Source organism: Eublepharis macularius, chromosome 15 (genome assembly GCF_028583425.1).
Source record: "Eublepharis macularius isolate TG4126 chromosome 15, MPM_Emac_v1.0, whole genome shotgun sequence".
Taxonomy (NCBI): Eukaryota; Metazoa; Chordata; class Lepidosauria; order Squamata; family Eublepharidae; genus Eublepharis; species Eublepharis macularius.
In genome coordinates, this window is record NC_072804.1 from 39,149,306 (window position 1) to 39,171,179 (window position 21,874).

The window sequence follows — 21,874 nt, forward strand, 5'->3', positions numbered from 1 at the left end:
CCAACTAGCGCTAACTCAAGTAACAGGTCAGTCACATTAAAAAGTCACCAAGTGCAACACTGGATTCAGTAATTCTTGCACTAGAAGAGCCTGTGTGTATGGGGGACTTGGCTGGTATGCAAGCCTGCATGCTAGGCAATGCATACAGCTGCCCTGCCACACATTCTCCAGTGGTCTCCTGTGGCTGATGCAATTATGAAACCAGCTCCTTAACAGTGCCACAAATTCTGCTGTTTGCCTGAATTTAATTTGCAACAACCTTTCCAAGTTCTATATCTTGCTTTGATAGTCTTGCAACCACTCACAGTCAATACCCTATATCTGGCAGGACAAAGCCTCCCTTTGCACAGAACCAGAGTAATCACCTTTTCAAGGTCAGACTTGAAATATATGACAAATTGACTTCTTAGGGGTAATTAATTCCATTCTGGAAAAGCACAGCCTGCTGCATACAATTATGATATTGCAGGAGCCAAAAATGTCCTGCATAAAACTAACAAACAAACAAGGAAACGCAAACAAATACTGCGACATCCACCACTGAGCCCGAAATGGGAAGGACTCTTAATTAAAAAGCCACTGTTCCGAGCAATCGTTTTTGTCTCTAACACAAAAAGTTGGAGGGTTCTACTTCTGGATGTGGTTAAGTGTCATATGTCACATAAAGTTGCCGTTTCAAACTGGGAAGAAATGCGGGACTGTTCCAGGAAATGTGGCCATTGTCTTAATGATCTGGTATCACCCTTGTTATTCTGTTTCTGTAGAGAACATCCAGTTAAGGGCCAGAACTCTGTGGTTAGAGCATAGGTGTTTGTACACATAAAGGTTTCCAAGTCTGGCACCCCAAGTTAAAAGAGGTTACAGGTCTGGACCTTCAGATGGGTCATGGAGTCCCTACAGAGTTGGCATTTTTTCAGCTGGTTTTTCAAAGGACCTGCTGCACAGGGAGCACGTGTGCCATGCCACCTGCCTCTCTTTGCATGTATGGTAAGAAGAGCAGTAGGACAGCATGGTTAGACCACTCAGCGGGGAGAACTCCTTCATTGCATGGATTCTTGACTCACTAAAGCACATCTCCAGGTGCTTGGTTGTGTGAGCCATCCCCAGCTCTTTTGTTCCGTAGCCCATGCTCCTGGGCTTCTTCACCAGTGCACCATAATCACTAGCTCCTCCTCTTCCTGTCAGATGACTCTGTCATCACATAGCTTCCTGTCACATGCTTGAAGCTCAACAGGTCCTGAATCTGGAAAATCTGAAGACCACTGAGCTGGACAAAATGGCAACTTGACTGTCTTCACTTGGATAGATACCTCTTAGTTGATTCTTTTTGCCAACTTTCCTAGAGAACTACACAGCAGGAAGGTGGGGCATCTATTTCTAGTAGCTACTGGATGACACAATAATTCCAAAATGATGGAAAGGGCTGATCTATCGAGAAAGAAGGAACTTCTCTGTCATGGTCAAAACTTGCCTGAACAGTCCAGGGCTGCACAGCCTTCAAATACTATTACTACTATAGTATTGAAATACTATATCCTGTTTCACTCTTACCCTACTCAACTTCAGGGTGATGCACATAATAATGCCCTCCTCCATTTTATCCTCAGAACAGTTCTTTGAGAGTGGATGTCCAAGGCCTCCCAATGAGCTCCACAGCTGGGTCAAAACATGAACCCAAGTCTCAACCAGATCCTCTAACCACAACATTAACATTGGCAGTAATAATAGGTAGCACTTGCTTTAGAACAGTTCATGCAACAGACAAGTAATCTAGATAACATTACCTTATATACAAACTTTATTGTGTCCATTTAATTTCTCTATATTGTTGTGAGATACAGTTATCAGCAGCACAGCAACCTTTATTGGCATAAATGATACAGTTATCACAGAATCATAGAGTTGGAAGGGGCCATACAGACCTTCTAGTCCAACCCCTGCCCAATGCAGGATGAGCCTAAAAAAGGATACTTGCATTTTTCTTCCTTTCCATTTCAGTTTTGAAGTTAAGCTGAGAAGTGCTGGGACTGATCCTTTCCCTGGAATCTGCTGCTGGCCTCAGATATGTGTGGGCTGATTGTCCATACACATGAAGCTGTCTTATACCAGACTGGACCATCAAAGCCAATTTTGTCTAATTAAATCCATTAAAGCTCTCCTGACCTTTCTTTGACAATTTTGCTTCAAGACAATCAGGTGGTAGGTGGCTTTCATTATGCAACAAGGTCCCTTTTACTCCATTAGAGACCAAATGAACGTTCTTACCACAGGCACCTCCCAGCCCAACTTACCTGTGCTGTCGTCATATACCACGGTTGCTGACCTCCACTTCAGGTACTGTACAAGGTCCAAAATGGCATGGCTGAGAGAGGCATAGTCCGGGTAAAGGTTAACATAGAAAGTGTCCTTGTTATCCAAAGGATGATGCTTCCAGCGCAGCTGTATATGGGGCACTTCCAGTGCATTGCAAATGGACTGGACGGCATTGGTACAAGAGCCCTGGGAAGGCCCAAATATTGCTACAACCCCAAGCGCAAGCTGGTCGCAGGCTGGAACGAAAAGGGAGCAAAGCTGTCAGCAGCAACACACAAGGGCAGGAAACAAGAAACGAAATGGGAGAGCAGACACAAAACCCACTGGCACTTGGCAAATGTCAGACCATTGCCCCATCCAAGTCAGTACTGCCTACTCAGACCAGCAGCAGCTCTCCCAGGTCTTACGTCAAGGACTTGGATGAAATCTATTACCTGATCTTTTAATGGAAGATACTGAGGACTGAACCCTGAATCTTCTGCATGCCAAACAGATACCCTGCCACTGAGCCACAGCCACACTGCTGAGGGGCTCACTTGGACTACTTGGTGTGAATTCAAACCCAGGTTAGAAAGTGGGCCGCTTTCACACTGATGCGGGTGTCCTCCGACCACGCACTGCAACACTTCCACTTTTTGAGTGATGTGACATTAATAGTGCAATCCTTAGCAGAGTTATTCCAGTCTAAGCCCACTGAAATCAATGGACTTAGGCTGGAGTTACTCTTCTTAAGATTGCATGGTCATTTACTTTTAACATTTATGCCCCTCCTTTCAGCACAGTAATTAAGAGAGAGATGCTGTTGTTCGTCAGCAGAAGAGGCATTGTTCTTTCTCCTTCTCCTTTTGCAGACTGGCTGGCTGTTGATGTCCAAGAGGGGAACAGCCAGGGACCAGCTGGCCGGGCAGCCTGATGGAAGAATCCTTGGCCGTTTCCAGATGGCTTACCTGCCTCCGGAACGTTGCGCCATCTTGCGGGGAAAACGCGAAATATCGCGTTTTCTCGCGCGAGTTTTGCGTGACGTCGTGCAAAACTCACGCGAGAAAACACGATATTTCACGTTTTCCCCGCAAGATGGCGCAACGTTCCGGAGGCAGGTAAGCCATCTGGAAACGGCCCGTGTTCTCTCTTCCTCCCGTTCTATACATTGTCTTTCAGATGAAGCCAATTGTGATATTTACATGGCCTCCAGAATAATGCAAGGAGAGCAGAGTCTAGGGAAAGTTCTGGGGCAATAAATATTGAAAAAACTTCCATCTAAGAAAAATTCACCAACCTGCCTCAGATGGGCTGGGTTTGCCTGTGGAGTTCAGCCGAGTAAGTTGTATAGAACCCCAATTAAGCAGGGATATTCTGCTCCTGAGTTATACCTCATTCTCAGAACCGGGAACCTACCTCCCCTTCACTAGAAAACTACAGATATGGCTATCCATCCAGTCAATAGGTCCATGGCATTTATTCTGCTGAAAAGAGCAAATTCAAGATGAGTAATAACAGGAAAAATACAGGGGTTTCTATGGTCAAGATTTTGTCATGATTTCCTTGTAAAATTCATCTTAACCAAGGACGTGTGGGAAATACACCAAGCTGGATCTCACAAAAACGGATCATGTATGTTCTATGATGGACGAGGTGGAATGGATGTGAGAACTATCTTTCCCCAGAACAAAAGAGAAGATATCTGGAAAGGCTTCGAAGAGATTCTTTTAATATTTGGTCATGACCTGGAATTCCAGTACAGTAGCAGAGATCTCAAGTTATGGCCTAATCACTGAAGTCCATGTTGCAAATAATCATGATGAAATGGGGTGACTAAAACTTCAAACACTGCATTACTGGCACGGCTAACGAAGACCTCGAACAGTCACTTTTCTATTACTCATCTCCAGTTTCTAAGTTGCCCTAAAAAGATTATCCCCATATTCTCCATCTGTGCAAAGGAATCATATGGATGATCCCTTTAAGTGATTACTAAAAACCATGTGCTCTAGTGCTTATTCTGATTGTGTGTGTGTGTGAGAGAGAGAGAGACAAGAAGGAAGGAAGGAAGGAAGGAAGGAAGGAAGGAAGGAAGGAAGGAAGGCTGCTGCATTTCTCAGTGGCAAGTTTTCAGTATTTACTGGGTAGTGCCCAAGTCCTGCATAGTAGAATGTTAATTAAACATGAGGGAAAGGGTTTGTGTGTATGTGCACATATATATATAAACCTTATTTACTCGTCACATTTCATTATCATCATCTCTAAGTGGAACCGCACAAGAATCTTTAAAAAATCTTTAATAAAAAAATATATATTAACTATGGGGTAACGTTGGTGGCTGAAAGAGACGTGCCATGGTTCTCATGGTTCTTGCACAGGCTTAAGAGGAAGACTTCCCAGTTTCAGTATTCAAGCAAAAGGGTTTTCAACTTCCTTCCTGCACTTCACTTGACTTCCTGGTACTCTGGGCCAAAATACACAATACAGCCAACACGAGCCGAGTCATAGGTACGCAACTGGACTTGCAGTTAGATGTAAATTGGGGAAACTCATCTTAAACACCACGTGGAAGGACATGTGGAGCAACAGAAAATGGCAAAAAGCATGCTTGCTGCCATTCCATTGGCTAAATGTGACTGGAGGGAAAACAGAAGCTACAGTGGCTCCTCCTGCCTCTCAGTGCCGAGTGAACAAGCGCTGTTTAAGGGAAGTTCTCTTGATTTACATCTGACTGCAAGTCTGGCCACACACTCATGACTTCTATCATGTCAGGCTATCATGCATTTTGTTCCTCTGAAAGAGAACCCAGTGAGATCCCTTTGAATGCAACAACCAGGGCTTTTTTCAGGGGGAACACAGTGGAATGGAGTTCCAGCACCTCTTGAAAATACTCAGCAATAATGCTCGAAAATAATATTATTACAAAGAATCCTGTGTGTTTCTTCCTCATTTCCCTCTTGAGAGTTCCGCCACCTCTTTTCCCAGAAAAAAACCCCTGTCAACAACCAACCCAAAGTGATCCAGCAGACTGATGGGCCACTTTCTCCGTAAAGAGGTGGACATTCACTGTCAGACTTTTCTCTACAATTCAGCTCTTAAAGGTCCAGGGAGTGACCCACAACCCCCAACCTCCACCCTCCTCTTACCTGTCCACTTCCCTCCTGCTAACAGCATGAAACTGCTCCTGTCTGCAGGCTTGAGGTTTTGCCAATCCAGCTAGGGTTGCTAGCCTCAACTTTCACCCTCTGCCCCCACTCACTTGGCTGACAGGAGAGAAAAGTGTGGGGAGTGAGGCCAAGAGTCACTGAAACATGTGACTCTGCACTCTGAAGGCCCCAATGACATCACTCTGAAGGTCTCAATGACATCACTTCTAATTGAAAACCAAAAGCTATGGGGTCTCAGAGGGGTCAAATCAGCTCCAAACATAGCAAAATGTGACAAGGGTTTGCAAGAGTTTTTAATTCCTGCCAGACTCACAGTTTCCCCTTCCCTCACAGAAGAGGGCTTACAATGTTTCCATTCCCTCAGCAGCTGGAATGTTCACAAGATCAATTACATTCTAGGCTAATCTAGACTACTGTCAACACAATATAAGGGCCAGTGGAAGAGTAGTCCATGGCTGTTTCCACACGGCTTACGTTGTTCTGGAAAGCAGCAAAATCTTGCACAAAGACAGTTTTATCGCACAAGAAGAAACTGTTAACGCGCAAGAAAATGCAATAACAGCATCTTCTCGTGAGATTTCGCTGTTTTCCGGAACAAGGTAAGCCGTGTGGAAACGGCCCTTATCGTTATACTCTTGGAGAAAAGCCAGGTTTTAAATAAATACATTGTCCTTAACTTCAGCAGCTGATAAAGGGTAATGGTTACAGTATTCAATGTTGACTTCAAAAAAATCAAAGCCCAAGCTACTTGTATCTCAATATTCTTCACTAGTCTTGGACTTCAGACATCTGCTCTTCTGTTTCCCATCTAAATCACTGTAGGTGAAGATTTCAGAAAAAACACAAACACATCAAGATGATGTAAAGTTTTATGGAGTCTATAGGTTTCCTCTGCTATTCCTTTACTTCTGGAAATAATGGTCCCAAAGTAGCAGCCATATGGATTCTACCTTCAGACCTCTCTTTATCACTCCCACATAAGGCCCACCAACGCCAATACTCAGTACGTTCTTCAAGGCTTTCATTATACACTGGGCCCTCTGAAGATGGTGTGGAATCTTATACTGCTCTGATAAGCCAAGAAACTCCTTGTCCAGATCAATGGAGTGAAATTCTTCACGGGATGGAACCCAAAAAGCATGCTCTGGACTCACCTTTTTTAGTGGCTTCAAAGCTATCATGAAAATGTATCCTCTGGATATCGTATGTTAAGGTCGTGTTCGGTAACAAAGTTCTGTTCCTATTGATAATGTTAGCTGAGAATCGGAAGGCTTGCTCCTCAGCATTCATTCCTTGCGCATTAGGACCATCTGAATATTCAAAGATTCCTCCTGCAAGAAAATAATGGAATGTGAACCCCAACCAGGTTTGGGTCAAAAAGTCAGACAGCACTGCTGAGCGCCCTTTCATACTTTGCATAGCATGAAGGTGTTTTCTGAGTTAAACACAGGAAATGAGAAAGGGAGACAGATACAGATACACATCCTTGAGCACGCGGGCTCATGTGGTAGAGATGCCAGTGACATGCAACCGCTGTGTGCTTGGAGCACCTTCTCTTCACATGTTCCCTGCTTACTGTGGCAAAAATGTACATGCCTTTGTTGTGCCCATGGTGCCACACAAAGTGTTAACAGCCAAAATGAATGTTATGGCATCTTTTAAAAGATTCATTGAAGCATCAGATACTGTTGGCCTCAGCTCATCATGGAACAGAGCTCTTGCCCAGTGAGGCCCACTGCAAAAACAAAACTGAGGGTTGTGGCAGTGTTGTGAAGACACACAGATTTATTTGAAGCATAAGCGCTTGCATGCAAGAGATTTACTTCAAGATGGGCTCCAGCCCACAGAAGCATATGCTACAAAAATGTGTTAGTCTTCATGGTGTCAGGAGGACAGTCAGCTTTGTTTTGGCTACAATAACAAATGGCTACACACTCTGGTAGAAGCTTCAAGAGGGTCAGGATTAGGGTTACAAGTTACAACCCTCATTTATGGACTCGGGGACCACGCATTCGCAACATGACGAACTACATTTAAAGACCTGATTGGCTACTTTGTGTGTGCGATAGTGAGCCTTCTTCAGGTTTTACACAAACTCTGGGAAGCCTCTCCAGTTCCTCGAACATGCATTCGTCTTCATCTCCCTTCTCTCTCTTTATGATTTCTATCCCCTCAGCTCATCATTCTGCTGTCTCCCTTACCCCTACAGGTCTTTGTGAGATTATTTTTCCATCACACAAACCACCTTCCCCATCTTGCACATGTAATTAACCTTTCACAATTAACACTTCCCCTCTCAGTGAACAGAATAGTAGAGAACATTCTGTGGCATCACAACAGTCCAGCTAATAGTTGGCAGTTTGAAGCCTATTACATAAAGTGAGAAAAGGATTTTCTTCACCCTTCCGTATCACCCCCCGCCCTGCCTTTTTTTTTCACTGACCTTTACATTTATGTTCCTTCTACCCAGGGCTTTTTTTCTGGGAAAAGAGGTGGTGGAACTCAGGACCACACAATGACGTCACTTTGAGTCAGCTGGAACAAGGGGGGAGTTTTTTAAAGCTTAAATTGCCTCCGAGAAAATGGTCACATGGCCGGTGGCCCTGCCCCCTGATCTCCAGATAGAGGGGAGTTTAGATTGCCCTCCTCACCACACGGTACAGAGGGCAATCTAAACTCCCCTCTGTCTGGAGATCAGGGGGTGGGGCCACCAGCCATGTGACCATTTTCAAGAGGTGCCAGAACTCCGTTCCACCACATTCCAGCTGAAAAAAAGCCCTGCTTCTACCTCCTTAGATTCACCTCACAGTCCAGACTAGCAGAAGGTTCTACCACCTTAGACAAACTATTTGAGTTGTTGGGAATATCCAGACCTTGGGATGTCTGCCTGTCTTATGCTGTCCAGAAGTTGCTACTGTGATTATCTCTCCCCACAGGCAAAGCAACTCACCTGACAGCGCCACAAAAGCTTTCCTCTGCAAGGCCCATCCTCAATTCCCCACTGGCAACCTCTCAAACTGTAGAGCACCAGAACCCAGGCAGAAATCACGTAATCATTTCACCTTGTTTCAGGGATGGAGGAACAATGGCATGTTTTTCTCCCCTCCCTCCCCCCACCCTTGCTCCCCCATGGAACAGTGAAGAGAGACCTATACCAGGCGCTGTCTGATTAACAAGCAACTCAAAATAATTAATGGATGAATGAAATACACAGATGCAGCCAGTAACAGATGGATCTCCTGATTCATTAGTGGAAAGCCGGCCTCCCTTTTCGGTGTCAGGAGAGCTTGTTGGTAACTGTATCTGAACAAGACAGCTCTCCAGGCACTTCATTATCTTTTATTTATTACATTTGTATTCCACTCTTCCTGCCTCTAAAGAGCTCTGGCAAGGATAATGGGGGAGATGTTCCCTTTTATCTTCACAACCCTGCGTGGCACCCAGGCAGAGACTGACCCATCCTGCTTTTCCAGGCTGCTGAACTCTCCCCTAGTTTTAGTGCAAAAAACCAAATGTCCACCATTTTTGCCTTCAAGGCAGCTTAAAAACCAGTCTGAATAAAGATGTTTTCAGTCTCGGCGGCTTCCGCCATTCAACAAATGGACTCCTTCACCATCTGCTTGATGTTGATGCCAGAGGGTATGAATAGCTTGGCATCACCTTGACAGTGGTGGCAGGGACAAAATGGTCTCTTCCTTCAAATTATGGTGGGTGCTGCTGCCACCACATTCTGGCTTGCCCTCCAGGTGCCCTACCACTGCCCATTTCGCCTCCCAGCCTGACTCCCAAACCAGAAAACAGAATGGACAAACCACCCGGGGAAAACAGAACAATATTAAAGTGTATTCACTAGAAATAATCTTAAATAATGTTTTAAATGACAGTGCTCTATATCCACCTATTCAATAATAAATACAATAAATACAGCTTCCAGAAGCATAGTTCGTACAAAAATGTTTCTCAGAATTATTCTCAAAATTTTACCAGAGGACTAACAGCCCCGTTCCGTTTGATTCTGGGAACAGGGAGAAGAGCTCCAAGTTCATCAAAGAACTGCCAATGTTCCAAATATATTTCTTTCCTTTGTTGTTGTAGGTATCTTCCTATTTTCCAAACTGGAGATCCTTCAAGGTGGTAGCCCTAGCTGAGGCCGGCTGAATGGCAGATTTCGTCACTTGGACATTATCAGGGGCTATAAAGGGCCACCATGTTCAGTCTCATTATTTCACTGAACCCGGAGGGTGACGCAAATCAGGTAAATTTCCCAACTCCCAAACCAAGCAATGGTTGTTTGTGTTGATCAAGTCTCCTTTGTGTGTCGTCTCTAGGAAATATAGTTTATCCAGGGACTTCTGACATGCAGCAGTACTGGCTGCCAGGCTGATTGTCACCATTGCCATGTACACAAAACAACTCAAAATGCAGCTCATTTTGAGTTGCAAGCAAATCATGCAGGGGACAGGAGGTGCTGAGAAGAGGATAAGACTGATTTTCAAATCCCTTTTCTTCAAGCATCGAATCATCATGGGTCCTCACTTGACATTTGAAGTTGCGGTTTTTCCAGCCTGGTTACGGCTTTTCACAGCTTCACCTCAGAACTCGATGGGAATGGAAACACCAAAACAGGAAGCCCTGCATGGCATACGTGGCTCATTTGATTTCCACAACACAGTTGAATGGCTTTGATGTCCCTTAACCCCATGCTAAGGTCACCAAGGTTTCCTACACAATGGCTGGTTATCCCATATTGCAGCACTCTGGAATCCACATCTCAGAATCAGCATCATAGATAAGACCCCAATGGCACTTCTTGGCTCTCCTGGCAAACATGTTTCTCCCCATCCCCAATTCCTGAAACCCTGGTAGGGTTGCCAGCCTCCAGGTGGTGGCTGGAGATCTCCCGGAATTACAACTGATCTCCAGGTGACAGAGATCAGTTCCCCTGGAGAAAATGACTGCTTTGGAAGGTGCACTCTACAGCATTATAACCCACTGAGGCCCCTCCTCTCCTCAAACCCTGCCCTCTCCAGGCTCCACCCCCAAAATCTCCAGGAATTTCCCAACCTGGACCTGGCAACCCTGAGCCCTGGCCCTATAGATTGCCTCTTCCCTATTCCCCATGAAGGACTGATGAAGCAGCAAGCCCTTTTCCCGCGCCGCAGCACTCCAACTCCACCTTGAGGGGATCAATTATTCAGAATAATACAGTCAAAGAGGACCTTATCACTGGAGCGCCACACGAGAAAGATGCAAGCAGTTGCCAAGTATCCTCCAGCAATGAAAACACTTAATGTGGAGAGACGGGAGACCATCTGCTCCTTCTGCCCAGTGCAGCCTGAGATGGCAGCAAAGACGGGAAATGCCAGCAGGCTGTGGCAAGAGAGAGCAGGGAGAGGACTCCACTAAATGGGCTCAAATCTTGTAGGTGGATCTTTTGGGTGCTCAGGAAGGGAACCCCCCCCCCTTTGTCCCTGCTCTGGCTCTGGAACCAACCCTAAAGAGACACATGTAGGGGTGGCTTTTTCTATTTATGACAAAACAACAGGAAACATTCTGTTGCTTTGATTAGTAAACAGATTGTCTTGTCTCCTGCCTCCTGGTCGAGGCCTTTTCACAGGAAAATTCTCTGTTCTCCATCCTGCCTGCTTCTGGGAGAATCCAGCAGCATCAAGATGAGGATTCTGTCTGCACTTGATCCAAACCAAATTTAACACTCCAGGCAACCATAGGCTTTTCTTAAGGGAAAGGTGTGCATCTGGAACGCTGCAAGAAGAGAACAGGCAGTAGTTGATCAGCCCTTTCAAATGAGGCTGTGGAAACAAGCTGCCGCTCCAGCAGTGGCACAAAGCCTCCCTGTTGGGGCTGGAGGACTGCATGGAGCCTGGAAAGGGATCCCGGTTGATAGTCGCGTTTCTGGTGCTGGGGAAAAGGGGATGGTGCAAACACAAAAGGAAACTCTTTCGTCCACCACAAGCTCTAATGCCGGTCCTGAAAGACTGGCCTATCAATCCAGACAGGTCTACCAGGCAACTCTGAACAGCAAAGAGGCAATCAAGGGTTTCCTCAATCATCAAGGCTTGGACATGATGCAGAAACCAGGAAACAAAGGTAGGCCGTGTTATATAGTGGTTAGAGTGTTGGACTATGATTTCGGAGACCCAGGTTCAAATCCCTGCTCTTCCACGGAAGCTCGTTGAGCAACCTTGGGCCAGTCACACTCACTCAGCCTAATCTACCTCAAAAGGTTGCAGTGAGGATAAATGGAGGAGAGAAGAAAGTATGCTGCTTTGGGTCCCCAGTGGAGAGAAAAGCGGAGTATAAATGAAGTAAATAAATAACAAGATACCCTGATGGCTCCATTACTCCCACAACGCTGTTTTGTCCCAAGAGAGGGAAGACTCCCAGGAAACAGGACGGACAAGCAGGCAGCTGTGCATGTTCAACACTGGGTGGCCGCATCATTGAGTGATGGGTGGGAATGGGATGCCTCATGCACTGAGCTTCTAAGTTCACTCTGCTCACATACCCAGTGGCCAGCTATTAAGTGGCATGCAAGAATGAGTCAATCAGATCCAAGCCTTCCCGCTGTCTTGAAGCACCAGAAGAAGACAGCTGAACATGCACAAAGCTGCCTTCTACTGAACTAGACCATGGGTCCATCATAGTCAGTACTGTCTACTAAGACTGGCAGCATCTCTCCATGGTCTCAGGCAGAGGCCTGTCACATCACCTATCACCTGCATCTTTTAGCCGGAGATGTCAGGGATTGAACCTGGGACTTGCAGCATGCCACTGAGCCACAGGTCCTGTTTTTCTCTGCCTGGCTTCTGAGGACCAACTATGATGCCGTACTGAGCTGCTGTAGCACAGTGGTTAAGTGGATCGGCTGTGGATCAGCACTCTGCTGGTTTGAATCCCACTACTGCCATGAGCTCAGCGGGGGCCTTGGGGAAGCCACTCCTCTCAGGCCCTGCTCCTTAGCTGTATTGTGGCAATAATAATAACACGGACTTTGTTCACTGCTCTGAGTGGGGCACTAATCTGTCTAGAAGAGCAGTATGTCAGTGCAGTTATTGTTATTGTCATTATTACACAAACTTCTGTGATTCTTTTTGCCACATTTGTTTTTGCACCAAAGCAGCTAGAGAAGATAAATGAAGAAAGGATGGGTGGGTGGAGAGGAACTGCTTAATCCACCCCCACCCACACTTTTCAGCTACCCCACTACTGATTTTCCACCCATGCAGGAAGGGAAGTGTCCGGGCACCATAATTTTAGCGTTAATCCGGTTTGGAGTGATCCAATCCATTTCATTAACATAAGCTTCTGTGTTTTAATCGGGACTTCTTATTCTCTTGAGTTGTTATATGTTGTTCTCACCCCACATTCTTAGTTGACTGGTTCAAACACTGAAATAGAAAATAAGAACTTCAGCAGAAGTCAACTGGACCATGTGTACTCCGCTGAGGGCAGGGTTGCCCTCTGTGTCCTGGTCATATGAGCCAGTGTCTAGACACAGTAACACACATTACTCCCAAGGCAGTGATGCCTCAGTCACAATCATTGACACGGCACAAGCAGAGGGCAACACAATCACAGACCACAAGAATTCTGTCGTTGGAAACCTTCAGAACGCTCCAGTCCAGCACTTGGAAAGAATCTGCCTGCCTTTTGCACACTCTACTGCTACAGTCCATTGTGCTGAAGTAAGAGAGAGTATTGCTTGTCGTTATTCATGCGCTGGTGGTCTTTGGGAAAGTCTGGGCAGACCCAACAGCACTTCCAAGCAAATTCTGTAGCTGCTGCCACTGCAGCAGTCAGTCTCCTGCATGACAGCTGTGCGTGTGCATACATGCACATGCAAGCGTGCACACACACACACACCTCTGCGCAAGTTCTTTGCCATCATTAAAAAGCCTAATCACTAACTTGGAGCAGTTGATTAATGCGTAATCTTAATCATGATTACACAGTGTAATTGGCGTTAATTTAGGGAGCCTGTTAATTATGAAAATAATTGTCGCGGTTCTTTTCTGTTTTAATAAAATGGAATAAATGCGCTTGGGCTATAAATTAAATGATGGATGTGGCCATCCCAAGGCATCAGAAATCCTACCCTCCACGTTTGCCTCGTGGCTCTTCTCAAGACCGAAGGCTGGGACTCAGGGCTGGCATCAGCGTGCAGGAAGGTGGGGCAGCTGTCAAGGCCCGTGGCTTCTGGTGGGACCCACAGCTGCTGAGTCCCTAGTCATGCATCCTCTCTGATGCCTGCACTCACACCCTCCCACTGCTTGCTTCTGAGTGCTCCCAGCTGCCTAGCACTGCTGGAGAAAGGCTGCCTAGTGCTGCTGGAGAAGGGCATGTGGGTGGTGCACCAAGCACCAGCATTCCTGGTGGCCATGATAGCGGCACTCCTAGCTGCAGCCAGCACCATTGCAGGCAGTACAGGCAACTGCATCTGCACATGATGGGGGACCTTGAGAGTGGGGAAAAGGAGGATGCCTGGCCTGAAATTGCTCAGTCAGCACTGAAAGGCCATCTGCTTTCTACCATGAAGGCTTCAGCTGAACTCGTCTCTAGCTACTTGTTCTGTTTCCAGCAACTGGCCTTGGGATGGAGAACAAACTTTCCAAATCTGTATTAGGGTTAGGGTTAGTTAGGGTTCCCATGAGCCTGGGGTGGTGAGCAAACTCCTGGGGGTTTGCCTCCTTGCCTGCCGATCTGCCAGCAATTGGTCAGAGGTGGCACCCCCCCCCGAGGTCGCCTGCCACCAACAGGCACCCCAGGAACATGCACAGTGTGCATGCTCCTGGCGGGGTGGGGGGTGGGGGAGTGTAGCAACATCACTTCCGGGAGTGATGTCATCTTGCTGGCCATGGGAGTGCTCCTGCACTTCATTTGGGACCAAATTGGCCCTGTGCAGAAGTGTTTGTGCAGCCAGCGCAGTAACGTCACTCCCAGAAATTACATCATCGTGCATGTGTCAGGAGCACATGTGCGAGGTAAATGCCAGGTTCTTGCCCCCACCCCCTCTGGGAGTGTAGAGGAACGTGGCAACCTTACCCTTAGTCCCAACCAGGCCAGACCATATTGCCACTCTTCTAGAAGAGCAGTTTATGGTTTATGCAAAGGATGAACTTGGAGAGCGATACCCAGAAGGTACAAACCTTGAGTGTTGGAAAAGAACTGAGGAGATGGGATCTGGAAAATGTTGTGAGCTGTCTTGAGCTGGGAGGAAAGGGCAGGGTGCAGCATGCAGCGTGCGCTCCTGCTTTGGCCTGGCCTTTTAGATGATGCTCCTCTGAAGGTAGAAAGTGGAATCTGGACAGAGACAGCTCCATAAAAGGAAACTCACACTTTGGAAAGATCTCGGAACCAAATCCCATCCCTGTCAACAGCAGCCACATCAAGGTCATCAAAGCAGCGAAAGCTGGCAGACAAATGGACGTCTTGTTAATATTTTAAAGTCACAATTCCCTCCAGTTTGTCTGTAAAAAAGATTCTTCCCTCTCTCATACACACACGGCGGGTAAGAGATGAAATATGGATCTTTCAAAGCCCCTGAAAGCAAAGACATTACTCCATTAACTGCCAAAGTGGGTGAAAGGTGGCCCCGCGTGTTTGGGAAAGGGAGGCTATTTGGAGCTTTCATAGAAGGCTCCCAAGGTATGTTCACACAATGTTATTTTGACTTCACCTTGCTTTTCTTTCTTTTGTTTGCACCACTCTTTGTTTTGGGTGAGCTGGCTGTTTGCAAACAGCAACCAATTCCACAAAATCCATACCCTACGCACAGTCTACAAAGAATCTATGAGAAATGTGCAGCTTTCCATAGCAACCATGGAAGCAACAATAGATCCTTTTTTCAAAAAAGTGATTTGAAATGCCTCTCCCCCACCACCTCATCAGTTCCCTGAAGGGAACCACAGTTGTCTTCATCCATGGGAATACAGACCTGGTGACTGACGCACTTCATTGTGGCAGTGAGAGTCAAACTGACCCAAGTCATAAAGCACCACAAAAGCTGTAATTTCCATGGTGAAATGTCCCTGAGTCCTAACTGCAGCTCTCTCCCATCCCTGAGTGCTTCTTTGTCTCCTAGTGCATCACGGTGGCACTTTGCAAGGAAGGAATGGGTGGGTGCTCTAAAGACAGAAGTCCTGGGCCTCAACAAAGTCGCCGGTTCCACAAGGCATCACTGAGCTGGGGAAGGGAGCAAGAAGGCACCTGGCAACTGACCCACAAAATTCAACCTGCATAAACAAGATTCAGTGTTAAAAGCATAGAAATGCTGCCCTAGAGATTGACCAGTAACGATTGAGAAACTTCCTTGAAATGCCATCATGGTGTAGTCGACAGGCAGCGTTGTGCAGTGGTTAGACTAGGATCTGGGAGACCCAGGTTCGAATCCCTGCTCTGCCATGGAAGTTCACTGGGTGTCCTTGGGCAAGTCACATACTCTCAGACTAACCTACCTCACAGGGCTGTTGTGAGGATAAAATGGAGAGGAGGATTATATAAGCCATCTTGGCTCCCCATTAGGGAGAAAGATGGAATATAAGGTTTTTTAAAATGCAGCTGGACTACCCACACTCAAACTTTTGCCTGCAAATGGGCAGGGGTCAGGCACGTTCTAAGTTTGCACAGGTGATACAAGGTCTCTCTATGGTGTGGACTGAGCATGGACGTAAAACACATCCCATAATCCTCTGCAGTATACAAAAGATCTGTTGGCAGAAAGTCTCTAGAAGAGAAAATCTGAAACTGTAACTCCACAGACACCTCTTGACCTGAAACAGCTTCTTACCAACAAAAATGGACCGCATAGCAGAGGAACAAATTCAAGGACCATAGCATGCAACAAACGTTGACAGCTTTTATCTATTATTGAAGGCTTTCACAGCCGGAGAACGATGGTTGTTGTGGATTTTCCGGGCTGTATAGCCATGGTCTTGGCATTGTAGTTCCTGATGTTTCGCCAGCAGCTGTGACTGGCATCTTCAGAGGTGTAGCACCAAAAGATCTCTCAGTGTCACAGTGAGACACAGTGTCACAGTGTTTCACACTACATACCTGCTTCCAGAACATCGCGAAACGCAGTGCAAAAAATGCGGAAGATAGCATCTTCTTGTGAGAGTTTTGCGCGACGTCGTGCAAGTTTTGCGTGACATTGCAAAGACGACGCTATCTTCCGCGTTTTTTGCGCTGCGTTTCACGATGTTTTGGAAGCAGGTATGTAGTGTGAAAAGGGCTCATACATATACTTTGAACCAGGGCTTTTTTTCTGGGAAAAGAGGTGGCAGAACTCAGTGGGTTGCCCTTGGAGAAAATGGTCATGTGGCTGGTGGCCCCGCCCCCTGATCTCCAGACAGAGGGGAGTTTAGATTGCCCTCTACGCTGCTCAGCGGCACGGAGGGCAATCTCAACTCCCCTCTGTCTGGAGATCAGGGGGCGGGGCCACCAGCCATGTGACCATTTTCAAGAGGTTCCGGAACTCCGTTCCACCGCATTTCCCCTGAAAGAAAGCCCTGCTTTGAACACAGACTTTGGATTTCTGACTCATTACAGGTCTTGATTATTTTAGCAAAATCTGGGGCTTCTCGCCAGTTACAGGTATTAACAAGCCCAGGCGTAACTAGTGAATAGTCTTGCGTATTTTTCTTGACTAGATTTGAATTTTACATAATTACATTTAATTCTGTATTTCCTGCATTTCGTGGCACCTTAAGCCTCCCGGCTGTTGTTTTTTCATGCTCATAAATAAAATGACTGCATCATTGTAAGACTCCTGCCGGTTTTTGCTGCAGAATTAAAACAGAGCGACCCTTCTGGGGCTACTACCTAGCATGACAAGTTGACCAAAGAACTGTTCTACGCCTCTATGTATTCATGATGTGAGACACAGCTAGTGAAACCCGGTGGCTGAGAAATGGAGCTGTGAACTAGGAAGGCCGCCAGACAGATGTTGCCTGGACTCAGTGGGCTTAGATGCTGCCTTGGATTGCACTGAAAACATCCTCAGGTGAACCAGCCTCTCACCTGCAATAGGAGAGGACAAATATCAGCCTACCTAGAGGACACTGACAGGCTCAGGTGCCACGTTGGGTTTGCTTCTCTTGTCCTTTTGCAATAATTGCTTTCCTTTTCCAAACCAGGGGGGCTGCTTTTCCGAGGAGGGCATGGCAGGGAGGGTTTTTTTCCTTTAAAAACATCCCTGCCCACCCCCTGCCCTTTTCCCACTGAAAAAGCCCCTCCTAGGCTGCTTGTAGTGGCTTGGGGATGAAGAATGGGGTTAAAGTTAAAGCAGCTGGGAGGGACATTTCTCAGTGGGGGGAAAAGGAAGGGGAGGAAAGGGTTAGAACCCTCTCCTGCTCCCCACCGTGCCTTTCTCCCTGTCAAAAATAAAAAAGGGGAAAGGTCCTTAAAATTATCATGAAAGGGAATCTGGATGGTGATGATGATGATGATGATGATCCGCTTCTGCCTCATATCCATCACTTGCCTCTGTGCTGAGCAGCCTAAGAGCCGGGAGATGCTCCTTTCCCATAGATCCCCATTTCCTGGGGGTCGAGTCATTGCAAGATGGTGAACTTCTGCTTTCTGAATACAGACAGTAGAGCCATCTTGCAAAGCACACCCACTTGACAAGCTCACAACCCAAGCCTCTCCCGTCCCTAGGATGCTGTCACATGATCACAATTCCATCAGATAGGTTCACACAAGAGAGAAGAGGGAGCAAGGAAGTCATGGGGGGATCCACTGCATAGCTGGAATATAAACCAATAAAGACATCACAGCATGAAAGGCTCCAAAGACTGCTCTGTGATACTGCAAAGGGAACGTTCAACTGAAGTCAGAAGCAGTGGCAGAGAAGCCCTCTGTGTTCCTCTTAGAGAATCCCTCCTTGAACAGGCAAGTCACTCACATCTTAGGTGGGAAACCCACCTGACAGGCTGGGAGCTCATTAGCAAACAGAGGCTGAATTAGCTTATTTGATGAATAATTCAACCAAGGGTGCCTCTAGCTCTCCCTCCCAAGAAGGAGTTGTCGGACTTTCCCAAGCCTTTTCTCTTCCTCCTCTTTCTAGGGATTGTCACATCATGAAAGAGAAGACAGTATTTGTCAAGAGATGCAGGGCTTGCGTGGTGGGGGAGAGCATCCCACTCATCAAATATTAGCCATCTCCTCTGTTTTATTATGCCTGCCTCCTTGTATTTTAAATATCAATTGCCAGGCAGGTTAAGTACTTATTCACATCCTCCCTTAGATTTCAGAAGCGGCTAATTGCTCCCTGGAGTGTCTCAATCAGCAAATGAGGAAAGGCAGTAATTAGAACCAGCTCTCTTTTGGATTGGGTTGACCCTCAAAACTCTGGCAGCAATTTAGAAAGTTTCAGAGGAAACCAGAGGGGTGTGCTGGTGAGGGAGAGAATGGATCCATGTGCCTGCAAGAGTCCTCCACTTACCTACAGGGAGGTGGTCACAATTATGCCCTCGCATACCTAGAGTCAGCCGGTGCTCTGTAGTCATTTAATTTCAGTTTGGGTTCTCTATTTAACTCACTGTCATTAATACCAGAAAAAATAGATAACGTACACACATAAACAGTCATCAGCTGATCGTCTGTGATGGGTAAAAAAATCACCTCTAGGTGACCAAGATTTCCTGAGCAGGGGGCATTATGTTTCCTGATATTTTTGTCCTCTCTTTAGGCCAGCAATACATACCAAATGGCTAACTCAAGCATGCATGGAACAGCTGAGCTAGTGAACATTTGCACAGACCTATTTTCAAGGTGGGAGTTGTGGTGATCGGTGGCCATCCCCCTCCATAAGCTCCCTTTCCTCTGTCTCTTGAATGCAACCGTTTGCCACAAACCTCTATGATGCTACTACAGCTAGCCAGAAGGCTGAACAAGTAAGTGGATGGGCCACCCAGGGAAGAAAAGCACAGATACCAAAAAACCTGGCAAGCTCAGCTGAACATAACATCATTGGCTACAAATGCTTCCCAGCACCTCTAGATTGGTTCCTGGAAAGCCACCACACCTTAGGCAAGGGAACGGGTAACTATGCATGGATAATTAAGCCAGTGGAACAGCCAGTTCTATAAAAAGCATGCTTCTTGCTGAAAAATAAGAAGGGTCCTCTTTTCCTGGTCTGAGAAGTTTTCATTCTGTTCAAACAAGCATTGCAGAGTGTGGCAAAATGGATGGCACCAATCTATGGTACCTAAAGGCAATTTCCCAGGATAGTCCCCTTCCTAAATTGTAGCAGAGCCCCATGGAAGACACAATTGCATTTGGAAATGTGACAGATACTTCCTCACTCCTGACAGGGGAAACATCCTGCGGGAAGAACTACACCTCGGTAACTCTTCTGCCTCAGCTCCTCTTCTCTTCCTGTCAGTGTGGCCTACACAATACCATTTACGTAAACGGGCTATTATTGTTACCTTTGCAGCCGCAAATCCCCAAGAAAAGATCTGCTGAGACACTTGATAAAAATAAAAATGTGATAAAGCTTAACCAAACAAACTCCCCCAGAAAAGTTCAGGGGCTTTAGACTGTGGCACAGTCTGCAATCATTTCCTTCTATTAACTTACCCCCCCACCCCCAACAGTGTTCCTTGGGGACAATTTCACCCCTCCTCCCACCCACCCAAACTAACCTTGACAGAACACTTGGAAAAGATTGTCTCGTGGAGGTTGCAGGTTCTTTCTTCCTCACTGCTTTGACACAGGACAAAAGGGGAAGGTAGGAAGAGATTTACATATGTACGCATGTGCATCAAATGGCAACAAATTATGGCAATGCCAGCAACAAGCTTTCAAGGCAAGTGAGAAGCAGAGGTGGTTTGCTATTGCCTTCCTCTGCACAGCCTTCCTTGGTCACCCCCCATCCAAGTACTGACTCTGCTTAGCATCTGAGATATGATGAGATCAGGCTATACCGTGCCACCTTCCATCCCGGAAAGAGCTTTGCCCTGGCAAAATGGCTCTCGGGTCTAAAAGTGTTCCGGCCCTTGCTTTGAAAACTGCATTCTAATTGTGATGGGCAAAATCAAATACTTAAGCATCAGCCTTCAACAGCTCTCAATCTGATCAATAGAAGTATACTTCAAAATATCTGAACAAAAATATAAAGAAGGAAACAAGGAGCCAAAGTTTGAGACCCCCTCCCCCTTTCTAGTGAGCGAGTTTTCCACTGTCTCTTATTTTTCTTCCTATTGCCTTTGTTATGTCCTCTCTCTTCTTTAAAAAGAAACCTTTTTAAAAATGCGCGTGCAGGATCACAGCAAGCTTCCAATTAAACAGCACCTTTCCTTCCTATCCCTCTCCTATCGCTTGATTAATACAAAATCCACAGAGTCAAGAATCAGCTTTGCATGATATGCCTCCCTAAAATGATCCCTGGGAAGTGAAACACATCAAAAGAAGTTGTTAAAAAGGCAGCAGGATTCCCAAGACCGAACCTGGACCTCATTGACCAACAGCCTTGTTCACAGGACTATTATTATTATTTTGTATTTTAATTGACTTCAGTGTTGATTTAATTTTATAGTATGTCCCTCTGAGCCATTTGGCAGAAAGGCAGTTCTACAGATGCTTCAGATACATATATACATAATTGGTTAAGATATGAAAGCTGAAATTTGGTACACACACACAGTCCAGGGTGCAGGCAAATTCAGGAACATAAAGATTTACATTGCTAAGTAGGTCTTATAACAAGACCTTCAAAAGGCAACCAGTTGAACTTCACATGTGATTAAATGTAAGAGGTTTCCCCCACATATCTGAGCCATCTTCAGACTGGGAGGAGATTAAGCCAGCCATGTGTCCAAGCAGCCCTAATCTAGTGGACCAAATGCCATAAGCAATGTTGGAGCTGAACAGGGTACACCACCACCCCTTAGGATTGCCAACCTCAAGGTAGTGTATGGAGATCTCTGGAAATTACAACCCTTCTCCAGCCTTCGGAGATTATATCCCTTGGAAAAAATGGCTAGAGGATGGGCACTACAGCATTATATCCTGCTGAGGTCATTCCCCTCCCCAAACTCTACCCTCTTCAGGCTCCACCCCAAAAATCTCCAGGACAGCAAAGTTTGAGTCCAGTGGCACCTTAGAAACCAAGATGTTCAAAGCGTACGCTTTTGAGAGTCAGAGCTCCCTTCTTCAGGCAGTCTGAAAATCTTGTTGGCCTCCACGGTGCCACTGGACTCAAATCCTGCTGTTCTACTGCAGACCAACACGGCTACCCACCTAAAAATCTCTAGAACTTTCCCAATCTGGAGCCTGGGGTGGGGTGGGGGGGAATCTTTTGGAGCCTGAAAGGAAGTAAGTTGACAAGCAAATTTACTAACAGTGCAATCCTATGGAGAGTTACTACAGTCTAAGACCATTGACTTCAA

The 21,874-nt window shown here is 46.3% G+C and overlaps 1 protein-coding gene across 1 annotated transcript in view; it reads right to left on the reverse strand.

The window, feature by feature from the left end:
- Positions 1 to 21,874, reverse strand: part of GRIK3 (glutamate ionotropic receptor kainate type subunit 3) — a 126,963-nt gene that overhangs the window by 96,405 nt on the left and 8,684 nt on the right. Inside the window, exons 2-3 of the mRNA XM_054998881.1 lie at positions 6,614 to 6,790; positions 2,292 to 2,549 (exon numbers count right to left, since the gene is read on the reverse strand). Coding sequence (XP_054854856.1) covers positions 2,292 to 2,549; positions 6,614 to 6,790 — 435 coding nt within the window. The remainder of the gene's footprint in view (positions 1 to 2,291; positions 2,550 to 6,613; positions 6,791 to 21,874) is intronic.